This window comes from Microcaecilia unicolor, chromosome 2 (assembly GCF_901765095.1).
Source record: "Microcaecilia unicolor chromosome 2, aMicUni1.1, whole genome shotgun sequence".
Taxonomy (NCBI): Eukaryota; Metazoa; Chordata; class Amphibia; order Gymnophiona; family Siphonopidae; genus Microcaecilia; species Microcaecilia unicolor.
In genome coordinates, this window is record NC_044032.1 from 448,526,429 (window position 1) to 448,551,160 (window position 24,732).

Here is a 24,732-nt window from a genome sequence, read left to right on the forward strand (position 1 = left end):
TGTTGGATGATATCACGTATATCTGGGAGGGTACCCGTATTTCTGGTTTGATTGGTAAGTGATATATTCTTCTGCAATGGATCCAGTCATCCCTACCCAGTGGCGTAATCAGATATTTGCACTTCTGTACATGGAGTGACTTTAGGTGGACACTCGGGGTAGCTGAGCCAAAAGACGATTTCTTCAATTATGGACTTCATATGCAACTGCTTTGCCATTGCGTGTTCATAAGGCCATTCCCAACACCTTAAACATTTAATATCGTAGACCACATTTTTTTTTTATTTATAGAATTTTATAATACATAATATTCAATCTTGAATAATAATACACAATATATGCAAATCTTCATCATGAATAAAGTAGAAAAAAAATATAGGAATAAATTCACAAATATCGACCACAAAATCAAGGTAATCTGATCCAAGAAACAAGAAAAATATATATATAATTGTAACCCTAATAGCTAGATTTATCCTCATACCTAATAAACCTAAGACTGCGCCAAGCTCTGGCGGTTTACTCCAAGTTGCCATACAGTGTTACATTCAGGTCTAAACTTTCACGTTTATATCCTCTCTACTTTTTAGAAAATCCTCCAATTGTTTGGGTTCAAAAAACTGGTACTGTTTTGCTTGCAATAATATCCTACAAACAAGGAAATTTCAACAAAAAATTTGCTCCAAGGGCTAAAACTCTTGGACGCAATACAAGAAATAGTTTACGTCTTTTTTGGGTTTCCCTAGACAAGTCTGGGAAAACCCTAACTTTTGAACCCAAGAATAAAGAATTCAAATGTCTCAAAGACAACCTGAGTACTGCGTCTCTATCTAACTCCAAGGCAAATGTTACCAACAAAGTGGTTCTTTGTGTAACCACTTCTAATGATGATTCCAGGAATGCCGTCAAGTTCATTGAATCTTGAGGGTTCAAATTTTCTGGTATTTTACCAGTAAATTGAAGATAATATGCTCTTGTAATAGGTGGCAATGAAGTGTCGGGCATCCCCAAAATCTCCACCAAATATTTCTTAACCATTTGTACAGGAGAAATTAAAGGTGATTTTGGAAAATTTATAATACGTAGGTTAAGTCTCTTGGACTGATTTTCCACATATTCCATGCATCTAGAAGCAAAGTTTCTTTCTTTAATCAGCGATTGTTCCACCAGTTCTATTTGTAGACCACATTTTTCTAGCTTTTTTGTATGCAAAACACTTTTTCTTTTGCTGTCAGAGGAGACCACGTGGTGAAGGGGGGGGGGGGGGGGGGAGTTTGGAGGAGTGGATGGTGGGCTCGGAGGGGTTTAGTTTTACTTTGGTTTGTAAGCTCTCTTGAGCAGGGACTGTCCTTCCCCATGTTTAAACTTGTACAGCGCTGCGTAACCCTGGCAGCGCTATAGAAATGCAAAGTAGTAGTAGTAGGTTTGGCAGATATCCTGTATGGTTGTTCTCCTCTTTTGTATTTAATTGAGCACTGGCTATAATATGTGCCTGTGATCTTCTCTATCAGGTGTAAATAGTTCTTTGTCGTTTTTTGCTCTTTCATAATAAAAATATATTTCACATAAAATATATTCTGTAAGGTGATAGGAAGCAGCTCCCCCTTTTTGAGATGAATAGGTTCTGTTAGGGTAAAGGGTTATAAGAATCAGACCCTTTACAGAGTTATTTACTTTGGGAGGTAAGGGGACTTGGTGAAGACGAGGGCTTTAGGTAGGAGAAGGTTGTGTTTGCCGGGAGGGGGAGATTTATATATGTTATGTAAAATGAAAAGTTTCAGCAGTTTGTTGTTTGATTTTATTCTTTAATAACAATTGTTTAAACATAAACTATAGTTTGTATTTATTTGATTTAAAATCATGTGCTTTATATTCAAAAATGAATGGGATAAACACAGAGGATCCCTAGAGAGAGAGGATGGAATCAAAGCAAAAAACTTAAATAACCTTAGCAATTTAAACAGGACATAGAGGGGTGAAACCTGTACAGATCAGCAGGTACAACTCTGGCCACCTTGGTGGGCAGAGTGGATGGACCCTACAGGTCTTTATCTGCCAACATTTAGTATGTTACACCCTTAGCTATTAACATGATTAAACTCACTGGTTTTAACATACATTCAAATTTGCACAAATATTGTCTCTAGATTTGTGCAACCTGACCTTCTAGAACATAGGGCATTTAGCCTGAAGATACTTCACAGAAGTACCTAGAGCACTAGGATCTAAGATAAGTAGACACCCAATCCATCTCTGGTGCATCACTTCTATGACTTGGCCAGCTGTAATGATCTCTCCAGCTCTCGTAACTGTAGATTTCCTTGAGTGATCATCATCCGAATCACAACCTGGAAAACATAAAGGGAAGCAGATGTTACAGTCTGCTGCCACTTGCAGATCTATTAACCCCTACAGTGACCAGTGGCAGATAATCTCTGCAGCTGCCTCCTCCTCCTCTTTCTCTCTCATGAATGTGTGTGTGGTACTGTTACAACACATACATATATAACTTTACCATTGAAAATGAAACTATACCTTCATTCAAAGAAGCATTTCAGCTGAATAGCAGGGACACAGGGTCATTATTATGCAGTAGTGTGTGTACGCACCACCAACTTGAAAGAAATGTGTACTTTAAAATGAGCAAAGTCTGCCCAGTAAGGTATTTAGGATTGTAAGCTTAGAGAAACAGGAACTGTCTACTCTGTCTGTAAAGCACTGCACACACCTAGTAATACTGTACAAATAATTTATTAAGATTGCCTAGACTCCTCCAACTCAACCAGAACCCACTCTTCCTCTTTCTCCCCAGCAGGAGAACTGCTCATTTCCTGTCAACTTGTCTATGGCTGGGCAAATCCGGGGGGAGATATTTGGGGTGTAGGGCAGTAGAGGGCTCATTTCTTACCAACTTGCCTTGCCCACTGCTGTCAAACTGGTGCTGGTTCACTGTTGCTTCAGACAAAGCTTACCATGCTGGGAACGTTTGCTTTAGGCTGGTTGGAGCCAGTCTAAAGAAAACGCTATTTAGCGAGTAATGAATAAAGAGGTTTTCCGTGGCTCTAACATGTGTGCCATTAGCAGCCACCAAGAACCCTATGCAAATGTATTACAATGAGACCATTAATATTCTAATGAGCATTCCGGGCCTAGCTCTAATGAGCTGCTCTAGAGCTGTCGGAAGAGGACGGAAAAAACAAGCAAGTGGCTGCAAAAACTGCCTGCTTGTGCTCCCTACCTCTCCCATCCCGTCAAATACATTTCATAGCTCTGAGTTGCAAGCAGCGACCAATGCACAAAGGGGGATCTGTGCATCTCATTTGCATGCAATCCCCTTTGTGCATCGGTTGCTGTTCGCAACTTACTAAGTTTTAGTGGGGCGGCCATATTTTAGCGCTAACTTTGTGAATCAGGCCATTAGACCCATACACAACGTGTCAGGTAGTATTGAACTGGTGATTTTGACTATGTAGGGCAAGACAGCAGGAGAAGAGGGGTAAAAGGATTAGAGTCCTTGGGGGTGGTGATGTGTCAGGTGGGCTTACAGGGTTTCTGGCCACCCTTGTGCCATTGAGGGAGGAATGCAGGTGTTGGAGTCCAAACAATCTTGTTTTGACAAAGCAGTGAAGGGAAGATCAGAGTCTGGATGGCCTTGCTATGCTGGTGATTAGGCAGAGGATCTGAAAGGGCTAGCATTTTTTTTTCTTGTTTGCTTCTTTTTGTTTTTTTTCCTTTCATTCTTTATTACTGATGTACAGCGCAACATTAAACACTCATATCTAATACTATGTATTTTTCATTTGTCTATTGCAAAGTTTCAATATGAAAACTTACTGGTACTAATTCTGCCCACTCTCTACCAATAGAAAGCAAAATAAAAAACCTTTATATAGCCAGTATATTTCTCCAAGTACATAAGAACATAACATAAGAGTAGCCATACTGGGTCAGACCAATGGTCCATCTAGCCCAGTATCCTGTTTTCCAAACAGTGGGCAAGCCAGGTCACAAGTACCTGGCAAAACCCCAAATCGTGGCAACACTCCATACTACAAATCCCAAGGCAAGCAGTTGCTTCCCATGTCTGTCTCAATAGCAGACTATGGACTTTTCCTCCAGGAATTTGTCCAAACCTTTTTTAAACCCAGATACGCTAACCGCTGTTACCACCTTCTCCTGCAAAGAGTTCCAGATCTTAACTATTCATTGAGTGAAAAAAATATTTCCTCTTGTTTTAAAAGTATTTCCAGGTAACTTCCTCAAGTGTCCCCTAGTCTTTGTACTTTTGGAACAAGTAAAAAAATCGAATTACTTCTACTCGTTCTACACCACTCAGGATTTTGTGGATCTCAATCATATCTCCCCTCATCTATCTCTTTTCCAAGCTGAAGAGCCCTAACCTCTTTAGCCTTTCCTCATACGAGAGGAGTTCCATCCCCTTTATCATTTTAGTCACTCTTCTTTGAACCTTTTCTAATTCCGCTATATCTTTTTTGAGATACGGTGACCATAACTGAACGCAGTACTCAAGGTGCAGATGCACTATGGAGCGATACAAAGGCATTATACTATTTTCAGTCTTATTCACCATCCCTTTCCTAATAATTCCTAGCATCCTGATTGCTTTTTTGGCCACCGCCACCACCACACACCAAGCAGAAGATTTCAGCGTATTATCTACAACAACACCCATATCTTTTTCTTGAGCGCTGACCCCCAAGGTGGACCCTAGCATCAGGTAACTGTGATTTGGATTATTCTTTCCAATGTGCAACACTTTGCATTTGTCCACATTAAATTTCATCTGCCATGTGGACGCCCAGTCTTCCAATTTCCTAAGGTCTTTCTGCAATATTTCACAGTCTGCACGCGTTTTTAAAAACTTGAATAGTTTTGTATCATGTGCAAATTTGATCACCTCACTCATTGTTCCGATTTCCATATCATTTATAAATATGTTAAATAGTACCTGTCCCAGTACAGAGCCCTGTGGCACTCCACTGTTCACCCTCCTCCATTGAGAGAAATGACCTTTTAACCTACCCTCTGTTTTCTGTCCAATAACCAATTTCTAATCCACATCAGAACCTTGCGTCCTGTCCCATGACTCTTTATGTTTCTCAGGAGTCTATCATGAGGAACTTTATCAAAAGCTTTCTGAAAATATAGATACATTACATCAACCGGCTCACCTTTATCCACATATTTAGTCATACCTTCAAAGAAATGAAGCAAATTTGTGAGGCAAGACTTCCCTTGGCTGAACCCAAGCTGACTCTGTCCCATTAAACCACGTGTTCTATAATTTTATTCTTTATAATAGTTTCCACTATTTTGCCAGACACTGACGTCAGGCTTACCGGTCTATAATTTCCTGATCACCCCTAGAACCCTTTTTAAAAATTGGCGTCACACTGGCCACCGCCCAATCTTCAGGTACTACGGAAGATTTTAACAACAGCTTACATATTACTAACAGCAGATCAGCAATTTCCTGCTTAGAGTTTTTTTGAGTACGCTTGGATGTATGCCATCCAGTCCAGGTGATTTACTACTATTTAATTTGTCAATTTGGCTCAGTACATCTTCCAGGTTCACCGGTATTTCTTTCAATTCTTCCGCATCATCACACTTGAAAACCATTTCCAGTACAGGCAGATCTCATACATCTTCTTCCGTAAAGACAGAAGCAAAGAATTCATTCAGTTTTTCCTCTATGGCCTTGTCCTTCCTGAGCACCCCTTTTGCTCCTTCGTGATCTAACAGTCCCACGGATTCCCTCGCAGGCTTTCTGCTTCTGATGTACCTGAAAAAGTTGTTACTCTGAGTTTTAGCCTCTGCAGCAAGTTTCTCTTCATATTCTCTTTTTAGCCTTCTTTATTAATGCTTTGAATCTGACTTGCTAGTGCTTATGTTGCTTCTTATTTTCTTCATTTGGGTCCTTTCTCCATTCTTTGAAGGACAATCTTTTAGCTGTAATGACCCCTTTTACTTCATCTTTTAACCATCCTGGCTGACGTTTTCTCTTCTTTTCACCTTTGAAAATACACGGAATGCATCTGGACTGGTCTTCCAAGATGGTATTTTTGAATAACGTCCATGCCTGATTTAGTGTCTTAACCTTTGCAGCCGATCCTTTTAGTTGATTTTTAACCATTTTCCTCATTTTATAGTCGCCCTTTCAAAACTTAAATGCAGCTACAGTACATTTCTTTTGTGGGTTCATCCCAGATAGTAGTTCAAACTTGATCATGTTATGATCATTGTTTCCCAGGGGACCCAACACCGCCACCTCTCGCACTATGCCCTGCATGCCACCAAGGACCAGATCCAAAATGGCTCCCCCTCTCATCGGTTCCTGGACCAGCTGCTCCAAGAAGCAGTCATTTATTACACCTAGAAATTTTATCTCCCTGGCACTCCCTGATGTAACATTTATCCAGTCAATATCGAGGTAATTGAAATCACCCCTTATTATAGCATTGCCCAATTTGCCAGCTTTCCTAATCTGTGTAAACATTTCTTCATCCGTCTGTTCGTTCTGTCCCATCGGACAGTATTTAAGAAAGAAAGATTAGTTAACTTAAATGACGCTCTAATGCTGTGGAGGGGCATTTTTAATATGACGTCTAAATCCAATTTTGGATGTTTTGCAGAAAATGTCCAAAAGTCCAATAGTGATCACAGCCATTTTCAAACCAGAAAAACATCCAACTTTTTGTTTCAAAAATGACCATTTGCTAGATGTTTTTGTGCTCAGTATGTCTACCTTTTTGGACCATTTTTGGAAAAAAAAATGTGCAAGGGAAAAATGCACAAAAACAAGCCATTGGGCTATATAGGGGGGGGGGCAGCATTCTTAGTAGACTGGCCAAACAGACATCCCCGCAGAGCAGTGGGACACCCTAGGGGGCACTGCAGTTCACTTCACATAAAAGCTCCAGGTACACATCTCATAGTTACCCCCTTATATTGTAAGGTGAGCCCTCCAAAACCCACCAAAAACCTACTGTACCCAACTGTACACCACTATGCCTGCAGGTGTTACCTATTTGTAGGTACAGCAGGTTTTTGGTGGGCTCACGCTTTCCACCACAAGTGTATCAATTAGTGTGGGATATGGGCCCGGGTCCTCTTCTGTACAGTGCACTGCATTGACCACTAGGCTACTCCAGGGACCTACCTGCTGCTCTAATAGGACTGACCATAACATCTGACGCTGTCATAGAGGCTGGTATACACTGTTTCTTTCACAGCTTTGGGGGGGGGGGGGGTCAGTGACCACTGGGGGATTAAAAAAAGGAGGGCATACCTTAATCCCTCCAGTGGTCATCCGGTCACTTAGGGCACCTTTTTGTGACTTAGTATTGATTGAAACAGGTCTAGAACAGAACAAACCATCTAACTTTTAGCTCTGGACTTTTTAATTTTTTCCATTACAGCAGAAAAATGTCCAAGTTCTGGGAACATCAAAATCCTGCCCCCAACACGCCCCCTTGTGATTTGGATGCACTGCATATGAACTACAGAGAAAACCATCTTAAAGATGGGTTTTGAAAATTGTAATTTGGACATTTTGGCAAACAAAACGTCCATCTGCTGCTTTGTGCCACTTTTTGGATGTTTTTCTGTTTTGAAAATGAGCCCTGTGTCATTAAACATGCTGTGCCTTTTAACCTACAGTGATGTGAAAAAGTATTTACCCACCTCCTGATTTCCTTACTATTGGATATGTGTCACACTTCTGATCTTTAAATAAAACATATCTCTCTATATAAAACGCACCTCCAACGTTCTAATGAAGCCTCACTTACTCAACGCTCTAAAAGTGAGGCGCCAGAGATCAATTTTCCTCCAATAGTGTCTGCCCCGCCCACGCGTCCAATGTGATGACGGCACAACATGTTGCCACAACTCCAAACCTCCACCCACAAACCGAAAACACTGCACCCGCTCGCTGTAGCACTTCAGTCCCAGGGACGTGCCCAATCGTCCCCGGGAGTACAAAAACTACACGCTGGCTATCGCAGCGCTCCACCAAGAACCGGCCCCTAACAACGCCTCCCCCGTCCAAAACCCACAACAGCGCTCCTCAAAGAACTGGACCCCGACACTGCCTTACCTGTCAAAAAAAAACCGGAACATCGTCCCAGAGTACAAAAAACAAAACAGCCCCAGCAAAAAAGATCCAACCTACAAAATATCGGCACAGCAGCAAAAAAAAAAAAAAAAAAAGGGGAAATGCCCAGAGACTTTCAGCAACTCTATCTAAACACCCAGCAACAACTTTAAAAGAACCCCCCTTCAAAATATCAGCTCAGCTGCAGCAAAATAAAAGAGAAATGCCCAGAGCCTTTCAGCAACTACATCTAACCACCCAGCAACAACTTTAAACGAACCCCCCTTCAAAATATCGGCACAGCTACAGCAAAATAAAAGGGAAATGCCCAGAGCCTTTCAGCAACTACATCTAACCACCCAGAAACAACTTTAAACGAACCCCCCTTCAAAATATGGGACAAGCAGCAGCAAAAACCAACACTCCTGCCCAGAGCCGTAGCGAGGGGAGCTGACACCCGGGGCGGGTTGCCGCTACGCACCCCCCCCCCCCGGGTGCATCACGGCGCACCCTCCTCTCGCTGGAGCGCACCCCTCCCGGAGCGCATACCTGCAGCGAGGGACGGGCAGGAGGGCCGATCCGCCCTGACTGCACGTTGCTGGGGTGTGTCGGCTCTGCGCTGATTCACTGCTCTCTCTGTCCCGGAACAGGAAGTAACTTGTTCCGGGGCAGAGAGGGCAGTGCACCAGCGCGGAGCCAACACCCCCCAGCGGCGTGCACCCGGGGCGGACCGCCCCCCCCCTTCCTACGCCACTGCTCCTGCCCACACACTCTCTCTCATCAGACGGAAGGAGAGGAAGGGAAGAAAAGGAGGGGGTCATGGAACTTACAACTACACACATACACTCTCTGACACACTGTATCTCTCTGACAAACACACAAACACACTTTCATACACTCAGTAACTCTTACACACACAATATCTCTCCCATACACTCTGACACAGTCACACCCTCTCACTCTCCACACATAACAGCAATAGGAAAAAAAAACCCCTGCAAACTCCTGTAACACAATAAAGGCTGACTCTCCTACAAACAAACAAGGTACAGCTTAATTTAATGAAACAAAAAAAAATGCCCCCCCCCCCCACACACAGACACTCATGCAGGGTCACAGTTGTCCATCTCCGCAACTCCCTACTGTGAGTAACACACACATAAACAATTACTGATGTCTCACACACGCTCTCACACACTCATGCACTCTGACTCATCACTCTCTCATCTGACGGAAGGAGAGGAAGGGAAGGAAAAGGGGGGGGGGGTCATGGAACTTGAAACTACACACACACTCTGTCACACTGTATCTCTCTGAGAAACACACAGACACACACATTCAGTCTCTCTGTCTCACACACACTCTCACAGAAGAACACACATAGGAACACATCGCACAACATACACATGCAAAAAAACAACAACAAAAAAAAGTCGCTTAAGGGAAACAGAACAAAACACCCTAGCAATTAAACATTCAGCCACTCACCCCTCTTACATTCAGACACACACAAACAATCTCTGACACACTCACCACCACCCTTTCCCTATGAAGAAAGATTAAGGAGGCTAGGGCTATTCAGCTTGGACAAGAGATGGCTGAGGGGAGACATGATAGAGGTATATAAAATAATGAGTGGAGTGGAACAGGTGGATGTGAAGCATCTGTTCACGCTTTCCAAAAATACTAGGACTAGGGGGGTATGCGATGAAACTACAGTGTAGTAAATTTAAAACAAATCGGAGAAAATTTTTCTTCAACCAACGTATAATTAAACTCTGGAATTCGTTGCCGGAGAAAGTGGTGAAGGCGGTTAGCTTAGCAGAGTTTAAAAAGGGGTTGGACGGTTTCCTAAAGGACAAGTCCATAAACCACTACTAAATGGACTTGGGAAAAATCCACAATTCCAGGAATAACATGTATAGAATGTTTGTACGTTTGGGAAGCTTGCCAGGTGCCCTTGGCCTGGATTGGCCGCTGTCGTGGACAGGATGCTGGGCTCGATGGACCTTTGGTCTTTTCCCAGTATGGCATTACTTATGTACTTATGTATTTTCAGTTACACCCACTTCTCTCAATTTCACAGAAACACACACACAATCTCTCTCTGTGACACACATATACATTAACAATAAAACAACAATTACATTCATAAGTGGGGGAGGGGTTCACTAATACAACTGCAGAAACATTATTCACACAAAAACATTACCTTCTTAGCACCCATTTCAAAACACTTATATCCCTTAATATCAAACAGAAAAAAAAAACTAAAAAAAAAAAACCACATGCTAGCGCCCGTTTCATTTGTTTCGGAAACTGGCCTTTTTTACTAGTCCTATATAATAAAACGCACCTCCATCATTCTGAAGCTGACTGCATGGCTGAGGCATTCCTGCTGTCTGTATCCATCTCCTGAATTGACATCACGTACTTCCGGGTTCGTCACAAGCAGAAGTGACCAATCACACGAGGTTTCTCGGCTTTAGAATGTTGGAGGTGCATTCTATTAAATAGGATTGGTCAGTTCCTTGAAGCACAGCCAGAGCTCAGGGTCCTGCACAGTAACGCTCAGACACCAGAGAGAGAGAGAGGGGGGGCCTGACACCAGAGGGGGGGGAGGTATCTCTGTCACACACACACACTCTCTCTCACAGTCAATGTCTTTCTCACTCTCACACACTGTCTCTCACACACTCTATGTCTCACACTGTATCACATTCACTCTCTATGTGTCACACACTCACACACTCTCGGTCTCATACACTCAGTCTCACAGAGAGTCTGTGTCTCACACACACACACTCTCTCTGTGTGAAACACACTCTCTCTCTCTCACACTGTGTCTCACATACGCACTTGCACACACTCTCATTCTCACAGACACACTCGCACCCAGACTCACTCTCTCTCTCTCTCTCACACACACACACTCGTACATTCACTCTCTCTCTCTCTCACACACACTCGTACATTCACTCTCTCTCTCTCTCTCACACACAGTTACTCTCACATACACTCTCTCAAACATACACACTCCGAGGAAAACCTTGCTAGCGCCCGTTTCATTTGTGTCAGAAACGGGCCTTTTTTTACTAGTTAGTTTATAGTTTATTGAAATTTATTATACCTCTCGACTGATGAGTAGAGGAGTTTACAAGCTAAACATAAAGAAAGGCATGCCCATTTATAATAGGACAGCAAAATCACTCATGCCAGGACAGAATAGAGAAACAAGTCAAAAAGGTAAGGGACCCTTAGTAAACACTTAAATGAAGTTAAAACTGTTTTATTTAAGGAACAAACTTATCCAAAACCCAGATCACCCATATAAACAAGTAACTATCTCCCTTAGTTACTCAATAAACCAACTGACCAAATTTAATTGATAATTAGATTCAGCTGATTGAACACAGCCAGCCCTGTTGAATCTAAACTTCAGTATATATTGAGCCTGTATCATGAGAGTGAAGTACAAGCTTTCTACAAAAATATTATACAGGATTACAGTATATTCGAGAAGAGATGAGAAAAAAAAAAGTTGTTGAAATATATCAGTCTGAAAAAAGTTAAAAACCCATTTCTAAAGCTCTGGGAGTCCACCGAACCACAGTGAGAGTCATTATCTCCAAATGACGACTTGGAACAGTGGTGAATTTTTTCAGGAGTGATCGGCCTGTCAAAATTACTCCAAGAGTGCAGCAACAACTTATCTGCAAAGTCAAAAGAACTTCCCAGAACATCCAGAGAACTGCAAGCCTCTTTAGTCAGTGCTCATCACTCCACAAAAAGAAAAAGACCCGGCAAATATGGGATTCATGGGAGAGTAGCAAGGCAGAAACTGCTGCTATGTGTGAGTAACATCAAGCTCATCTTACATTTGCAGAAACACACCTGGATGATCCCCAAGCCTTTTGGAATAATGTTCTATGGCTAGATGAGTCAAACGTTGAACTCACTGGACAACTCAGGTCCCATTATGACTGGTGTAAAGCAAATACAACATTCTATAGTAATATCATCATATCAAAAGTCAAACATGATCACAGCAGTGTGATGGTATGGCTTTGCTGCCTCAGGTCGTGGAAACTTGCTATTGTTGAAGGCATAGGCGCCTGGTATAAGAGGTTGGGGAGGCTAAGCCTCCCCAGCCGCAGCAGGATGGATCAGCTGTCCGCTCACTTGCAAAATCTTTTACCTGAAGTTGTGATTTTCCTCTCTCCCCTGCCCAAGTCGTCGTGGCAAACTGGAAGTGAAGGCAGCGCAGCAATGCTCACTGAGGCAGGCATACTCTGCTGAAGTTGCTTAAAAGAATACAACCAGTGCTATATATGTCTTTGGTGTGGGAAGAACTTCTCATTCGGGGTGAGCTTGAAGTGAACAACATTCAAATTAAAGAGAACAGGTTTGGAGGGAGGTGTGCAAATGAGACTGGGGAGAAATAAAAAATAAATAGTGTAATTGTTAAAATCTTTAAATGGTTCAAAGTTTTTTGGGTTTTTTTTCTGAGCATGTACACCGAGAGGAGGGCATGACTGCAATGATGTGTGCATAATTATCAGGTAACACCTGGGATAGCTACAGCTAAAAGCCATTTCATTGGCTGATGGCACAGTAGGTTCAAAGAGGAAGTTTAGCTGACATAGTGTTGACAGAGCTGGTAAGTGAAAATCTGATTGCTTTTTGTTTGAGTTTGTTTTTATATAAAACATTCCCTTGGATAGGAAGAGTTTGTGATATGTGAAAATACATTTTGCTTTAATGAAATTGTGAAATTGCTAAACTTTAGAGTCAGAGACTTATTAGGGATACATACAGTGCTTTTTTTGTGCCGGTACAGCATACCGGCACCTTTTTCCTGAGGTCTGGCTCACTTGCCCGCTCCCTCCGTTCCTGCTCCCGCGCTCCAAAATCTTTTACCCGAAGTCGCAATTCTCCTCTCTCCTCTGCCCTCCCCTCCATGTCCAGCATGTCGCCTCCCTCCCCTGCCCTCCCCTCTCCTCTCCAAGTCGCGGTGAACTGGAAGTGAAGGCAGCGCAGCAGTGCTCACTGAGGCAGGCACACAGGCAGGTTCGTCTCCTCTCGCGTCGTTTCCCTCTCAGTGCGTCCTCTGCAGTGCCCAGGTTAAAATAATAATAATATTATTATTTAAAAGCTTTATATTTAATGTGGGCAGGTTTCTGGGTGGGGGTGAGGGGATGCCATACTAGGGAGTTATGGGTAAGGGGGTAGGACAGGGCTAATGCTAGGCTGCGTGCAGGGAGGGCTGGGGCAGATGCCTACCAATCAGATGGATGGTGGGGAAGGGAAGGACTGATGCTAGGCTATGGGAATGGATAGTGGGGGTAGAATAGAGAAGGGAAGGGCTGGATGGTGGGATAGGGAAGGGAAGGCCGATGCCAGGCTACAAGGATGGATAGGGGGGTAAGGAAGGGAAGGACTGATGCCAGGCTACAAGACAATTTCTGATTTTGGTCCTTAATTCTATAATTGATGAGGGTTGGTCTGTGTTTTGCATGTGAACCAGCAGGTGAGAGATTTTGCTGGCATGTAGTTTGTGTGGGGGATCTAGGAGTCTGACTTGTCTGGCCTTTCCAATGAGATGCGTATTGTTGTTGTGTGTATTCACTGCTGCCTTTTTAAAGGTACTGTTATTGGAATTTGTATTCAGAATTGGTTAAGGTTTGCAACATAGACTCAAGAAGCTTCTTTGCAGGATTTTCTGTTACTTCACAAAGTACCTGGAGGTGAAGGGATTTTGTGTTGTTGTTATTGAGGTGCTACCCGAATTTAAATACATTTTTCCTATGGAAAGCTATAAGAGGAAACATTCTAGCTATGTCCTCTATATGCGACAAATTCCATAGTAGGTAGAAAAGAAAGAAGTCTTCAAAGGTATATTTACCAAATTTTAAATGTTTGATTAATACAGCTTAATAAGGCATATATATTTATTATAATGTAAAGTTGAAGGATATGTACCAAACCGTGGTCATTTTATTTTGTCAGCATCAGAAGGGAGATAGAGTAGAGCTAGAGGAAGTGAAAAAGACTTCAGAGTGTACTTAATCAGGCATTTGTTATAAACCAAAGTTTGAAGGATCTATGCTATTGCTGTAATTATATTGCAGGATCCTGTCATATGTATTGAGATGTTTGCTATTATTGCAGACTTATGTCTGGTCGAGTATAAGATATGGGATATGTAACTGTATTACAAATATCTGTTTTTCTATTAAGTATATATGTGGTTTATATTGATGCAGGGCAGCTGTTGAGCAGACTACTTAGAAATCCATCATTAAGTGCTACTCATACCTATATACATAGTGCCCACCCATATTAGCTCCAGGCCCACCCAAAATGTCAGGTCTGGCTACGCCATTGTCTGAGAGTAGACCAGTCGACTGACTCCAGTCCTCTCTCTTCTTTGCAGTGCTGCCGGCTCACCATCACCTGAGCGCCATGCCCATGCCCAGTTCCGCCTGCCCGGGGCTACTCGGTCTCTCACCGCCGCGCTGCGTCCCTCATCCTCCTCTTTTTGCCTCCTCACCGCCGATCCGCCTTAAACCAGCTTCGGGCTACCCAACGTCACTGATCGTCATCATGATGTTCTTCTTCGCCTCAGGCTCAGCCAGTCAGAGTCAGCCTTCCCTACGAGAGTTCCCGTCCCGTCATGATGCAACTTCCTGTTCCGCATAGGCGGGAACGCGCGGGAGGGGCCGTCATTGAGTAGGGAAGGCTCAAGGCTGGTTAAGAGTGGCTGTCTGAGGTGTTCCCACTTCCATCCCAGACCCAGACCATAATAATTTGAGGAAATTGTGGCACGCAGCGCACGTTGGATTTCAGGAGAGGAAGGTGCTGACGCTGAAGGGTTTAAGTCAAAATAAAAAAATTAATATTTTGTTTCATGCAGATCTCTTTTGTTTAAACATAACTAAATGGGCTATAAGCCCATAATGCTTTTGGTTTTCCTATATTTTGTTTGTGATGACTTATACTGTGCCAAAATTGAAATTTGAAAACTCTTATCTCTATCTGGCCATTAATAAAAGGAGCTCATTGTGAACACTATCCACCCTAAAAGGGTGTTTTGTGGCTCTACATAAGAATTGTGATGTTATGATCCCTTGTTTCATATTGTTGACGGTCTGCATTTTCCGTATGGGTGATATATTGGTGTATTAAGGTCTGCTCAGTGTAATATTTAAGGTACAGTAAGGTTCTGAGTGTGTTTTTGCACAAAGTTGTGCATAGTGTTTTGCAGTTGAGCGATTGTGGTTAGTATATGCTTTGAGCAACCACTTTATTCTTTGACATATGATACATATCTAATATCTAAATTTAATAAAAGGTATTAATTGTGACTATTTTATTTTTACTTATTTTTTTCCGTGTGTTGTCAGACAATTATGGATGTAAGCTCCGCCCCTGGCCACACACACCCCAACCCCACCCCCTTTAGCCTCCCCAAACAGTTCGGCCACCGACCGCCTATGATTGAAGGAACCACAAATTCTGCATTGAACAAGAAAATTCTTAAGAAGAATGTCCGGTCATCTGTCTGTGAGCTGAAGTGTAATTAGGTTATGCAGCAAGACAATAATCCAAAACACAAAATCAATCTACATCTGAAAAGCAAAACTCAAAAGTTTTGGACTGGCTAGTAGTCAGAGTCCTAACTTGAATCCAATAAATATGCTGTGGAAGGACCCAAATGAGTAGTTCATGCACAAAAACCTATAAATTTGTCTGAATTTAAGCACAGCTCACAAAAATGGTTGGGTCTAAGCCAGCAGAAGTGGAGGAAGTCACCCAGTGTGCAGTGGTTCACTTCCTCCTCCTGCCAATCAATCTCTGCAGGGGAGGGAGGGAAAGCAATAGATGCTGGCTGAGCGTGCCATGGAGAGAGTGGGTAGGAGGGGGGGGGGGAACAGAGCAATGTGAGTGTGCCATGGAGTGGGGGGGGGGGACAGCAAGGTGAGCGTGCCATGGAGTATGGGGGGGGGATAGCAAGGTGAGCGTGCCATGGAGAAGGTGGGTGAGTAAGGAGAGCACAGCAAGGTGAGCGTGCCATGGAGAAGGTGTGTGTGTGTGGGGGGGGGGGGGGGGGGGGGACAGCAAGGTGAGTGTGCCATGGAGTATGGGGGGAGGGACAGCAAGGTGAGCATGCCATGGAGAAGGTGGGTGAGTAAGTAGAGCACAGCAAGGTGAGTGTGCCATGGAGAAGGTGTGTGTGTGTGTGGGGGGGACAGCAAGGTGAGCGTGTCATGGAGTATGGGGGGGGGGGGGGGGACAGCAAGGTGAGCGTGCCATGGAGAAGGTGGGATGAATTACTGAAAGAGATATTCCCATCCCCACCAGTGCTGGCCTTCCGACAGCCACCCAATTTAAAACACAAGCTAGTGAGAAGCAAGCTCTCAACAGAGACCCAAAAAGAAGAGAATGGCACACATCCTTGCAATATATCCAGCTGCAAACTATGCCAAAACATTTCACAAGACCCCACAGTCATTCACAAAGGAAAAATATTCAACAAAAAGGAATCCTTCACATGCTCATCTTCCAATATGTCATCCAGTGTAAAAAATGTGATGAAGGGTGCTATATTGGAGAAACAAGCCAGATGCTGAAGAAGAGATTTAATTTACACAGACATCATATGAAAAATGCCAGTGCCAACCAAGATGTTACCTCTGTGGGACATCACTTTACAAAACCAGAACACTGTACTAATGATTTTATAGTGAGAATACTTAAAGGAAACTTTTAAACAATACAGGAACGCAAGGCCTTTGAAGTCAAAATGATTAAATATTTTGACACCCACCAGACAGGACTTAACAAAGATCTGGGTTTTCTAGCCCATTATAAACCATTAAATTTCACTGCTTTGCCACCCTCTGATCACCATGCATATCTCCCTGTCCCCCATCCTGTCAGCCCTCTCTGTTTCTCACCTAGTCCACCCCTCCCTCGTCCTTTCAGACTGTCACTGAAATACTTTGATGTTTCACTTATATATGCTGTTACTTATCAAAATTTGCTTATTTCTGATCTGACGAAGAAGGGCTACCTTTGAAAGCTAACCAAAAAATGTATTAAGTTAGTCCAATACAAAAAGGTATCATCTTATTTTCTTTTCTCTGTTTTATTTTATTCTATTTCTATTGACTGGCTTTAGAAGTGGACTAACACGGCTACCACATCTCTATACCTAACAGGAAATCCAACAGGTCAGGATGTGAATCATAATGTCCATTCACATCCTCTTTCCTCACCCAGAATAGGAAATCCAACAGGTCAGGATGTGAATCATAATGTCCATTCACATCCTCTTTCCTCACCCAGAACAAGCTATCTCCATCTTCCAGGTAGTTCTAGTTAAACATCCTACAAGGTACCACCTACATTGAAATAAATATCAATAAACTACCAAGTAAACAAACAAACAAACAAAATCTTACAGGGGCCAATGTTTTGGTTTCAGTTTTGATTTTTTTTTTTAGGGTTCAGCAATTCCACCCAACTGGGGTCTAGTGCTCAAACTTCCTTCTTTCCCCACCATCCCTCACCTCTTCCGTCGCTCCTTTATTCTTTTTGAACTCTTCCTCAGCCCACTTCATCACATACTGGCGGTCACCTTCATTTGGGATCTGACGCGCAGCACGTAAAATCCTTCTGTACAAGCCAAGAACCTGTTGCCTGTGCAAGAACTGAAAGAGAACCTGCACTTAGCACAGTAACATAGTAAATAATGGCAGATCCAACCAGCCTGTCCACATGAGATTCTTCCTCTAGCTCTCAAACACTCTGACTAAATTATTATTCAAATTCTTACAAAAAAAGCCATTTAGACTAACTCTGGACAGAACTTCTGCATGAAGGAAGCTCTTCCCTCATTATTCAATACCCCTCTGTGAAACAGTAGTAATAAAAAAAGCAAGTGCATTTTTATAATATACTGTACCACTGCATTCCACAAAACAAAAGGAGCAAGTTCCCACATATCATCTTTTTCTTTTGATGTACAAACAGAAAAAAAAAAGATATATTAAATGCTCCCAGGTTTCAACCTAATTAATGTAAAAAAAAAAAACACAACAACAACTTTGTACTTATAAATAGTAACTGATCGCTGAGCACCTGATTCTCATAACATGATGTCTGTTTTGGTAGCCCTTTACTATGTGAAAACAAACATCTCTGCACGAATACAGGGAGTCCCTGTAACCAGCCCCTCCAAATAACACAATGATTACGATTTAGAACTCATTACTACTCTAACCAATAAAACCGATACTTCCTCTGTGTACATCTGTATGCTGCACAAGCCAGCATGTTTGAAAATATAAGTGAAATCAAAAAAAATGTTACCAACAATACAAAATAACAACCTGGAGGCAGCAGCTCATAGGTTTGTTTGCTTTGTTTTGGGTGTACGGAGATGACGGCTGTGTTTTTTGACGTCATCCTGTCTCCTGTCTCAATCTAACCTCCTTGATGAGCCTATCTAGCCCATTATATGGGCTGGTCAGTAGGCGGAGCTTGCTGGCAGTAGGCAGAGATTGCTTCCATTTTCGCTCACCCAAAACAATATAAAACACTATGAAAACAATAACCAAAGATTATTAGAAATAAAGGCCTTCCTAAGCGTGGTCCATTCTGTAAAAAATTTAAAGCTGTTCTACTTGGATAGGCAGTGCCTTAAAAGGTGGAGAACAAATGTTTTTTTTTTTATTACTTATTTGACAGGTTTTTAATGAATTTGAAAGCTTCCCATATGTAGATATAAATATCATGAAATACAAATTGAACACTAAAACAGATTAAAAAAATTATTGAAGCTGGTAGAGACAGCAGTTATAAACTCTGTATTTTGTGCTCATGTTTCTACACAATTTTATACAATACAGATGGCCAAATTTCAGTGATATCCTGTTTCCTGATGGGTTCATCTTAACTAGTGTTGTAATCTGCCTTGGGAAGCCTGGTGTTATAAAGATGATGGAATGTATTGAAATTAAATGGAAGTAGAATTACACTCGCCTTGCATCGGGGCACATGGAATCACATCTTCATCTGTTTTGTAGAAGTTTCCATTTTAGAGATAAAAAGGATTACTCTGTTTTGAACATGTTTCAGGGACAAGTGGTTTTACAAGTCAAAATAAAAATAAATATTTTGTTTCATGCAGATCTCTTTTGTTTAAACATAACTAAATGGGCTTTAAGCCCCTAATGCAGTCCATTGGTTTTCTTATATTTTGTTCTTGTGATGATTTATACTGTACCAAAACTGAAAATTCTTATCTCTATCTGGTCGATAATAAAAGGCTCATTGTGAACACTATCCACACTAAAAGGTTGTTTTGTGGCTGTACATGAAGAATTGAGATATTGAGTAAATAAGTTTATGTTTGTATTCCTAGTTGTGCATCCAAAGTTTATATAATCCTTTCAAGAAAGCCAGTTATCGTTTAACTTATTTATTTGTTACATTTGTACCCCACTTTATCCCACCTATTTGCAGGCTCAATGTGGCCTACATAATACCGTAAGGTGATAGCTACCTACGGTGAAGAAACAAATACAGAGTGAGGTTAATTTTCAATGAAATAGGTACAGTGGTGGAAATAAGTATTTGATCCCTTGCTGATTTTGTAAGTTTGCCCACTGACAAAGACATGAGCAGCCCATAATTGAAGGGTAGGTTATTGGTAACAGTGAGAGATAGCACATCACAAATTAAATCCGGAAAATCACATTGTGGAAAGTATATGAATTTATTTGCATTCTGCAGAGGGAAATAAGTATTTAATCCCTCTGGCAAACAAGACCTAATACTTGGTGGCAAAACCCTTGTTGGCAAGCACAGCGGTCAGACGTCTTCTGTAGTTGATGATGAGGTTTGCACACATGTCAGGAGGAATTTTGGTCCACTCCTCTTTGCAGATCATCTCTAAATCATTAAGATTTCTGGGCTGTCGCTTGGCAACTCGCAGCTTCAGCTCCCTCCATAAGTTTTCAATGGGATTAAGGTCTGGTGACTGGCTAGGCCACTCCATGACCCTAATGTGCTTCTTCTTGAGCCACTCCTTTGTTGCCTTGGCTGTATGTTTTGGGTCATTGTCGTGCTGGAAGACCCAGCCACGACCCATTTTTAAGGCCCTGGCGGAGGGAAGGAGGTTGTCACTCAGAATTGTACGGTACATGGCCCCATCCATTCTCCCATTGATGCGGTGAAGTAGTCCTGTGCCCTTAGCAGAGAAACACCCCCAAAACATAACATTTCCACCTCCATGCTTGACAGTGGGGACGGTGTTCTTTGGGTCATAGGCAGCATTTCTCTTCCTCCAAACACGGCGAGTTGAGTTCATGCCAAAGAGCTCAATTTTTGTCTCATCTGACCACAGCACCTTCTCCCAATCACTCTCGGCATCATCCAGGTGTTCACTGGCAAACTTCAGACAGGCCGTCACATGTGCCTTCCGGAGCAGGGGAACCTTGCGGGCACTGCAGGATTGCAATCCGTTATGTCGTAATGTGTTACCAATGGTTTTCGTGGTGACAGTGGTCCCAGCTGCCTTGAGATCATTGACAAGTTCCCCCCTTGTAGTTGTAGGCTGATTTCTAACCTTCCTCATGATCAAGGATACCCCACGAGGTGAGATTTTGCGTGGAGCCCCAGATCTTTGTCGATTGACAGTCATTTTGTACTTCTTCCATTTTCTTACTATGGCACCAACAGTTGTCTCCTTCTCGCCCAGCGTCTTACTGATGGTTTTGTAGCCCATTCCAGCCTTGTGCAGGTGTATGATCTTGTCCCTGACATCCTTAGACAGCTCCTTGCTCTTGGCCATTTTGTAGAGGTTAGAGTCTGACTGATTCACTGAGTCTGTGGACAGGTGTCTTTCATACAGGTGACCATTGCCGACAGCTGTCTGTCATGCAGGTAACGAGTTGATTTGGAGCATCTACCTGGTCTGTAGGGGCCAGATCTCTTACTGGTTGGTGGGGGATCAAATACTTATTTCCCTCTGCAGAATGCAAATAAATTCATATACTTTCCACAATGTGATTTTCCGGATTTAATTTGTGATGTGCTATCTCTCACTGTTACCAATAACCTACCCTTCAATTATGGGCTGCTCATGTCTTTGTCAGTGGGCAAACTTACAAAATCAGCAAGGGATCAAATACTTATTTCCACCACTGTATGTACAGACACATTAGGGAATCATAGAGAGGGAAGTTATGTAAAGTTCATAGTGTTCACTACAAGTTTAGGTATCTTTATGTTGCTGGGTTCAGGTACTTAAGTTGGGTCAGAGGCATGGTATGGTTGCATTTTCAATATGGTAATACTATAGCCCTGCTAAGGAACAGGTTATTTTGAGTTAGTCTTCACTGGACCAAACTTGCTTTCCTTGTGCCATCACCATCCAGCTACATAGGCAGTGTTTTAAAATGTGGAGGGTAAAATGTTGGGTTTTTTATCACATTTATATCACACATTATCCCAAGCAAACTTGGATTCAATGTGGATTACATTTGAAAATACAGTGAGACAGAATAGCAGAATTCAGTTATATCTTGGGAGCATGTAGATTAATATGTTTGATACATTTAACAAAGTTGAGATTAGCATATATATCCAACTGAGCATTTAAAAGTCTGTCCTTTAATGATGTCATCTCTCTATATAAAAAGCAACACCAACGTTCTATGAAGCCTCCAGTCGGAAGTGTGAAGGGGGCGAGATATCCGGTTTCCCTATGAGTGTCTGCCCCGCCCTCTCTGTAACACATTCAGTGAAGGAAAACAGCAGAGCACGAAATCAAATCGCTGGCTCTGTAACAGTAAAGGACTCAGAGGGGGGAGGGGAGACAGGCCAGAGGGCACGGACACACACACTCCCACATGCACACAGAACAAAACCTTGCTAGCCCCCGTTTCATTTGCATCAGAAACGGGGCTTTTTTACTAGTATATTCAGAAATCACAGCCATAAGTATAGAGTCATTCAAATATTATCACATGCATACACCAGAACAAGCATCTATACAGACATTGCAAAAGTAAACAGCAACTTCTACAGAGTACATCCAAAACTTAATTTTTATTTTCTCATTTCCATCTACCAAAATTCCAGACAACAGATGTACAGATCAGCAGGACCCAAAGCTGTCCAAAACAAGTCAGAAACTACACAGTTTATACCTAATTGTTCCACTACCCTTAAGATTCACCTTTGGGTTTAAAAAGTAAAACCATGTGCATGTAAGGACTGGATAAACAAATTAAAACAAAATTTAAAGCAAATGCCCTTAAATTGTAATACTTGGTAGCAATAATGAAACACTGATGGAATATTCACGTAGCAAGCAGCCTGAGCCAACGGATTTATTTTCCACTGAACATAATTAACTTTGTATGAACTTGGCGACTAATAGTGAGCTGAACTGGGCAATGACTCTGGACAGAACTTCTGAACGAAAGAAGCTCTTCCCTCATTATTCAATACCTCTCTTTGAAATAGTAATAAGAAAAAACAAGCAAGTGCATTTTTGTAATATACGACCAATCCACAAAACAAAAGAAGCAAGTTCCCACATACCATCTTTTTCTTTTGATGTACACACAGGGAAAAAAAAAGATGTTAAATGTTTCCAGGTTTCAACCTACTTAATGTTGTTAAAAAACTTTGCACTTATAAATAGTAACTGTGATTGTTGAGCACCTGATTCTCATAACATGTTGTCTGTTTTAATGGCTCTTTACAAGGTGAAAGCCTCTCTCCACCAATACAGGAAGTCCCTATAACCAGCCCCTCCAAATGACACAATGGTTTAAAATTTAGAAATAATTACTACTCTAACAGATTAAACCAATACTTCCTCTGTGTACATGTTTAAAAATATAAGTGAGACCAAATCAAACAACGAAAGACAACGTGGAAAGAAAAACTAATAGATTTCCTTGCTTTGTTTTGAGTGAATAGGGATTGACTGCTGTGCAGAGAAAAGTGAAAAGGAGACAAACCTAATTTGTTTCAACTTATTTACGTAATTCCGTCTCCAGTTATCTGACCTCCTTGGTTTTTTCATTGATTCAGAGTAGAGAGATGTGGTAGCCGTTAGTCCACTTCTAAAGCCAGTCAATAGAAATAGAATAAAATAAAACATATTAAAGAAAATAAGATGATACCTTTTTTATTGGCCTAACTTAATATATTTTTGATTAGCTTTCGAAGGTAGCCCTTCTTCGTCAGATCAGAAATTTCTGAAAGCTAATCAAGTATTAAGTTAGTCCAATAAAAAAGGTATCATCTCATTTTCTTTTCTCTGTTTTATTTTACCCTATTTCTATTAACCGGTTCATTGATTCATAATGTACTCAGCCACCAGGCCTCCTGAGCCCTGCCTGTGACCTTCAAAGGCAGCCACTTCCACGTAAAACTATTCTGGGTCACACACGGCTACATATACACGATACTAGTTGTGGGGGGGGGGGGGGGGGTACTAGTTATCCTGCTCCCCTTAACTCTGCATGAATACCAGCACCTTTTTCCTAGAAACAAAACTTTATTACTATTAAAAGTTTATTACATTACACCATTAACAGGTTTAAAAAATAAATAAATAAAACTAAGGGACTGAGTGAAAAGTATGGCTTTTGCTGATAATTCACCTTCCTCCGTGTTGTTTCTTCTTAAACACGTGATGCATGCAGCTAGGTACACAACCCCACACCAAAGAATGAGCAAGGAATCTGTATGATTCAGAGGGGCAAAGAGAAATAGCAAATTTAGCAAAATAGCTTGTATACTAACTGTAGCGAAAAAAAAAGATGATGTGATCAAAGAGAATTCTCCGCACATCAGTGTTTGTTACTGTCATTTGCGCACTTCAGACTTATTTTACTGTTCCTAGTTAGTGCTTCTTCAGCAATGTGAACGTGCCCAGCGTGTGCAGGAAGCAGCCCTGCTCTGCCTGTGGAGGAGGACTTGGGCCTGATCAGCCAGCTCACTTTCTCTCTATTAAAGTGGGAGAGAAATCAGGCTAAAGCGATGCAGCTAGAAAGGTCGGGCGTTATGAAATGCCGTGCGTCCTGCAAGGTACCTGTTTCAGGCTCAGTACTGTCGGAGGCAGCCTCGAAGTTGTTGCCATAATGCAGGACCGAGGAGAGGGGGGGGGGGGGGGGGGGGGGGAACTGCAGCCGCTCTGTCTGCACGCATTTCCTCTCGTTGCTCTAATGTGAATCAAGATGGTTTAAGAGAAGACCTGGATGTTTGTGTGTTTCATAGCACTGCAGCCTCTGCTGCTCGGGAGGAGCCATGGTGCAGCCATTGTCAAATGTTAGGGGACAGCGGCAGCACATTCACTGTACTTCATTTGTCTTTTTTCTGGGTCTAACAACCAACCAACCATACGTGGTCGAATATATATATATAGAGAGAGAAAGAGATATTTTAGATAGTGAGGGGCATTATATAATTATTTAAAGTGTGAAATAAATCTGGCTTTTACACCGTCCCCTAGGCTCACTTCCCCTCCAGTCTATTAAACTCCTTGTATAGTGTTCACAAAGAAACCAGGAGAACCCGGAAAG

At 42.1% G+C, this 24,732-nt stretch overlaps 1 protein-coding gene across 1 annotated transcript; it reads right to left on the reverse strand.

Annotated features, from left to right (window-relative positions):
- Positions 1-1,315: 1,315 nt before the first annotated feature.
- Positions 1,316-24,358, reverse strand: LYRM2 (LYR motif containing 2). Its single transcript, XM_030190924.1, has 3 exons — positions 24,243-24,358; positions 17,695-17,835; positions 1,316-2,348 (listed from the first exon to the last, which is right to left on the reverse strand). The coding sequence occupies exons 1-3, from the start codon at positions 24,288-24,290 to the stop codon at positions 2,268-2,270; spliced, it is 270 nt and encodes an 89-aa protein (XP_030046784.1). The 5' UTR covers positions 24,291-24,358; the 3' UTR covers positions 1,316-2,267.
- Positions 24,359-24,732: the final 374 nt, after the last annotated feature.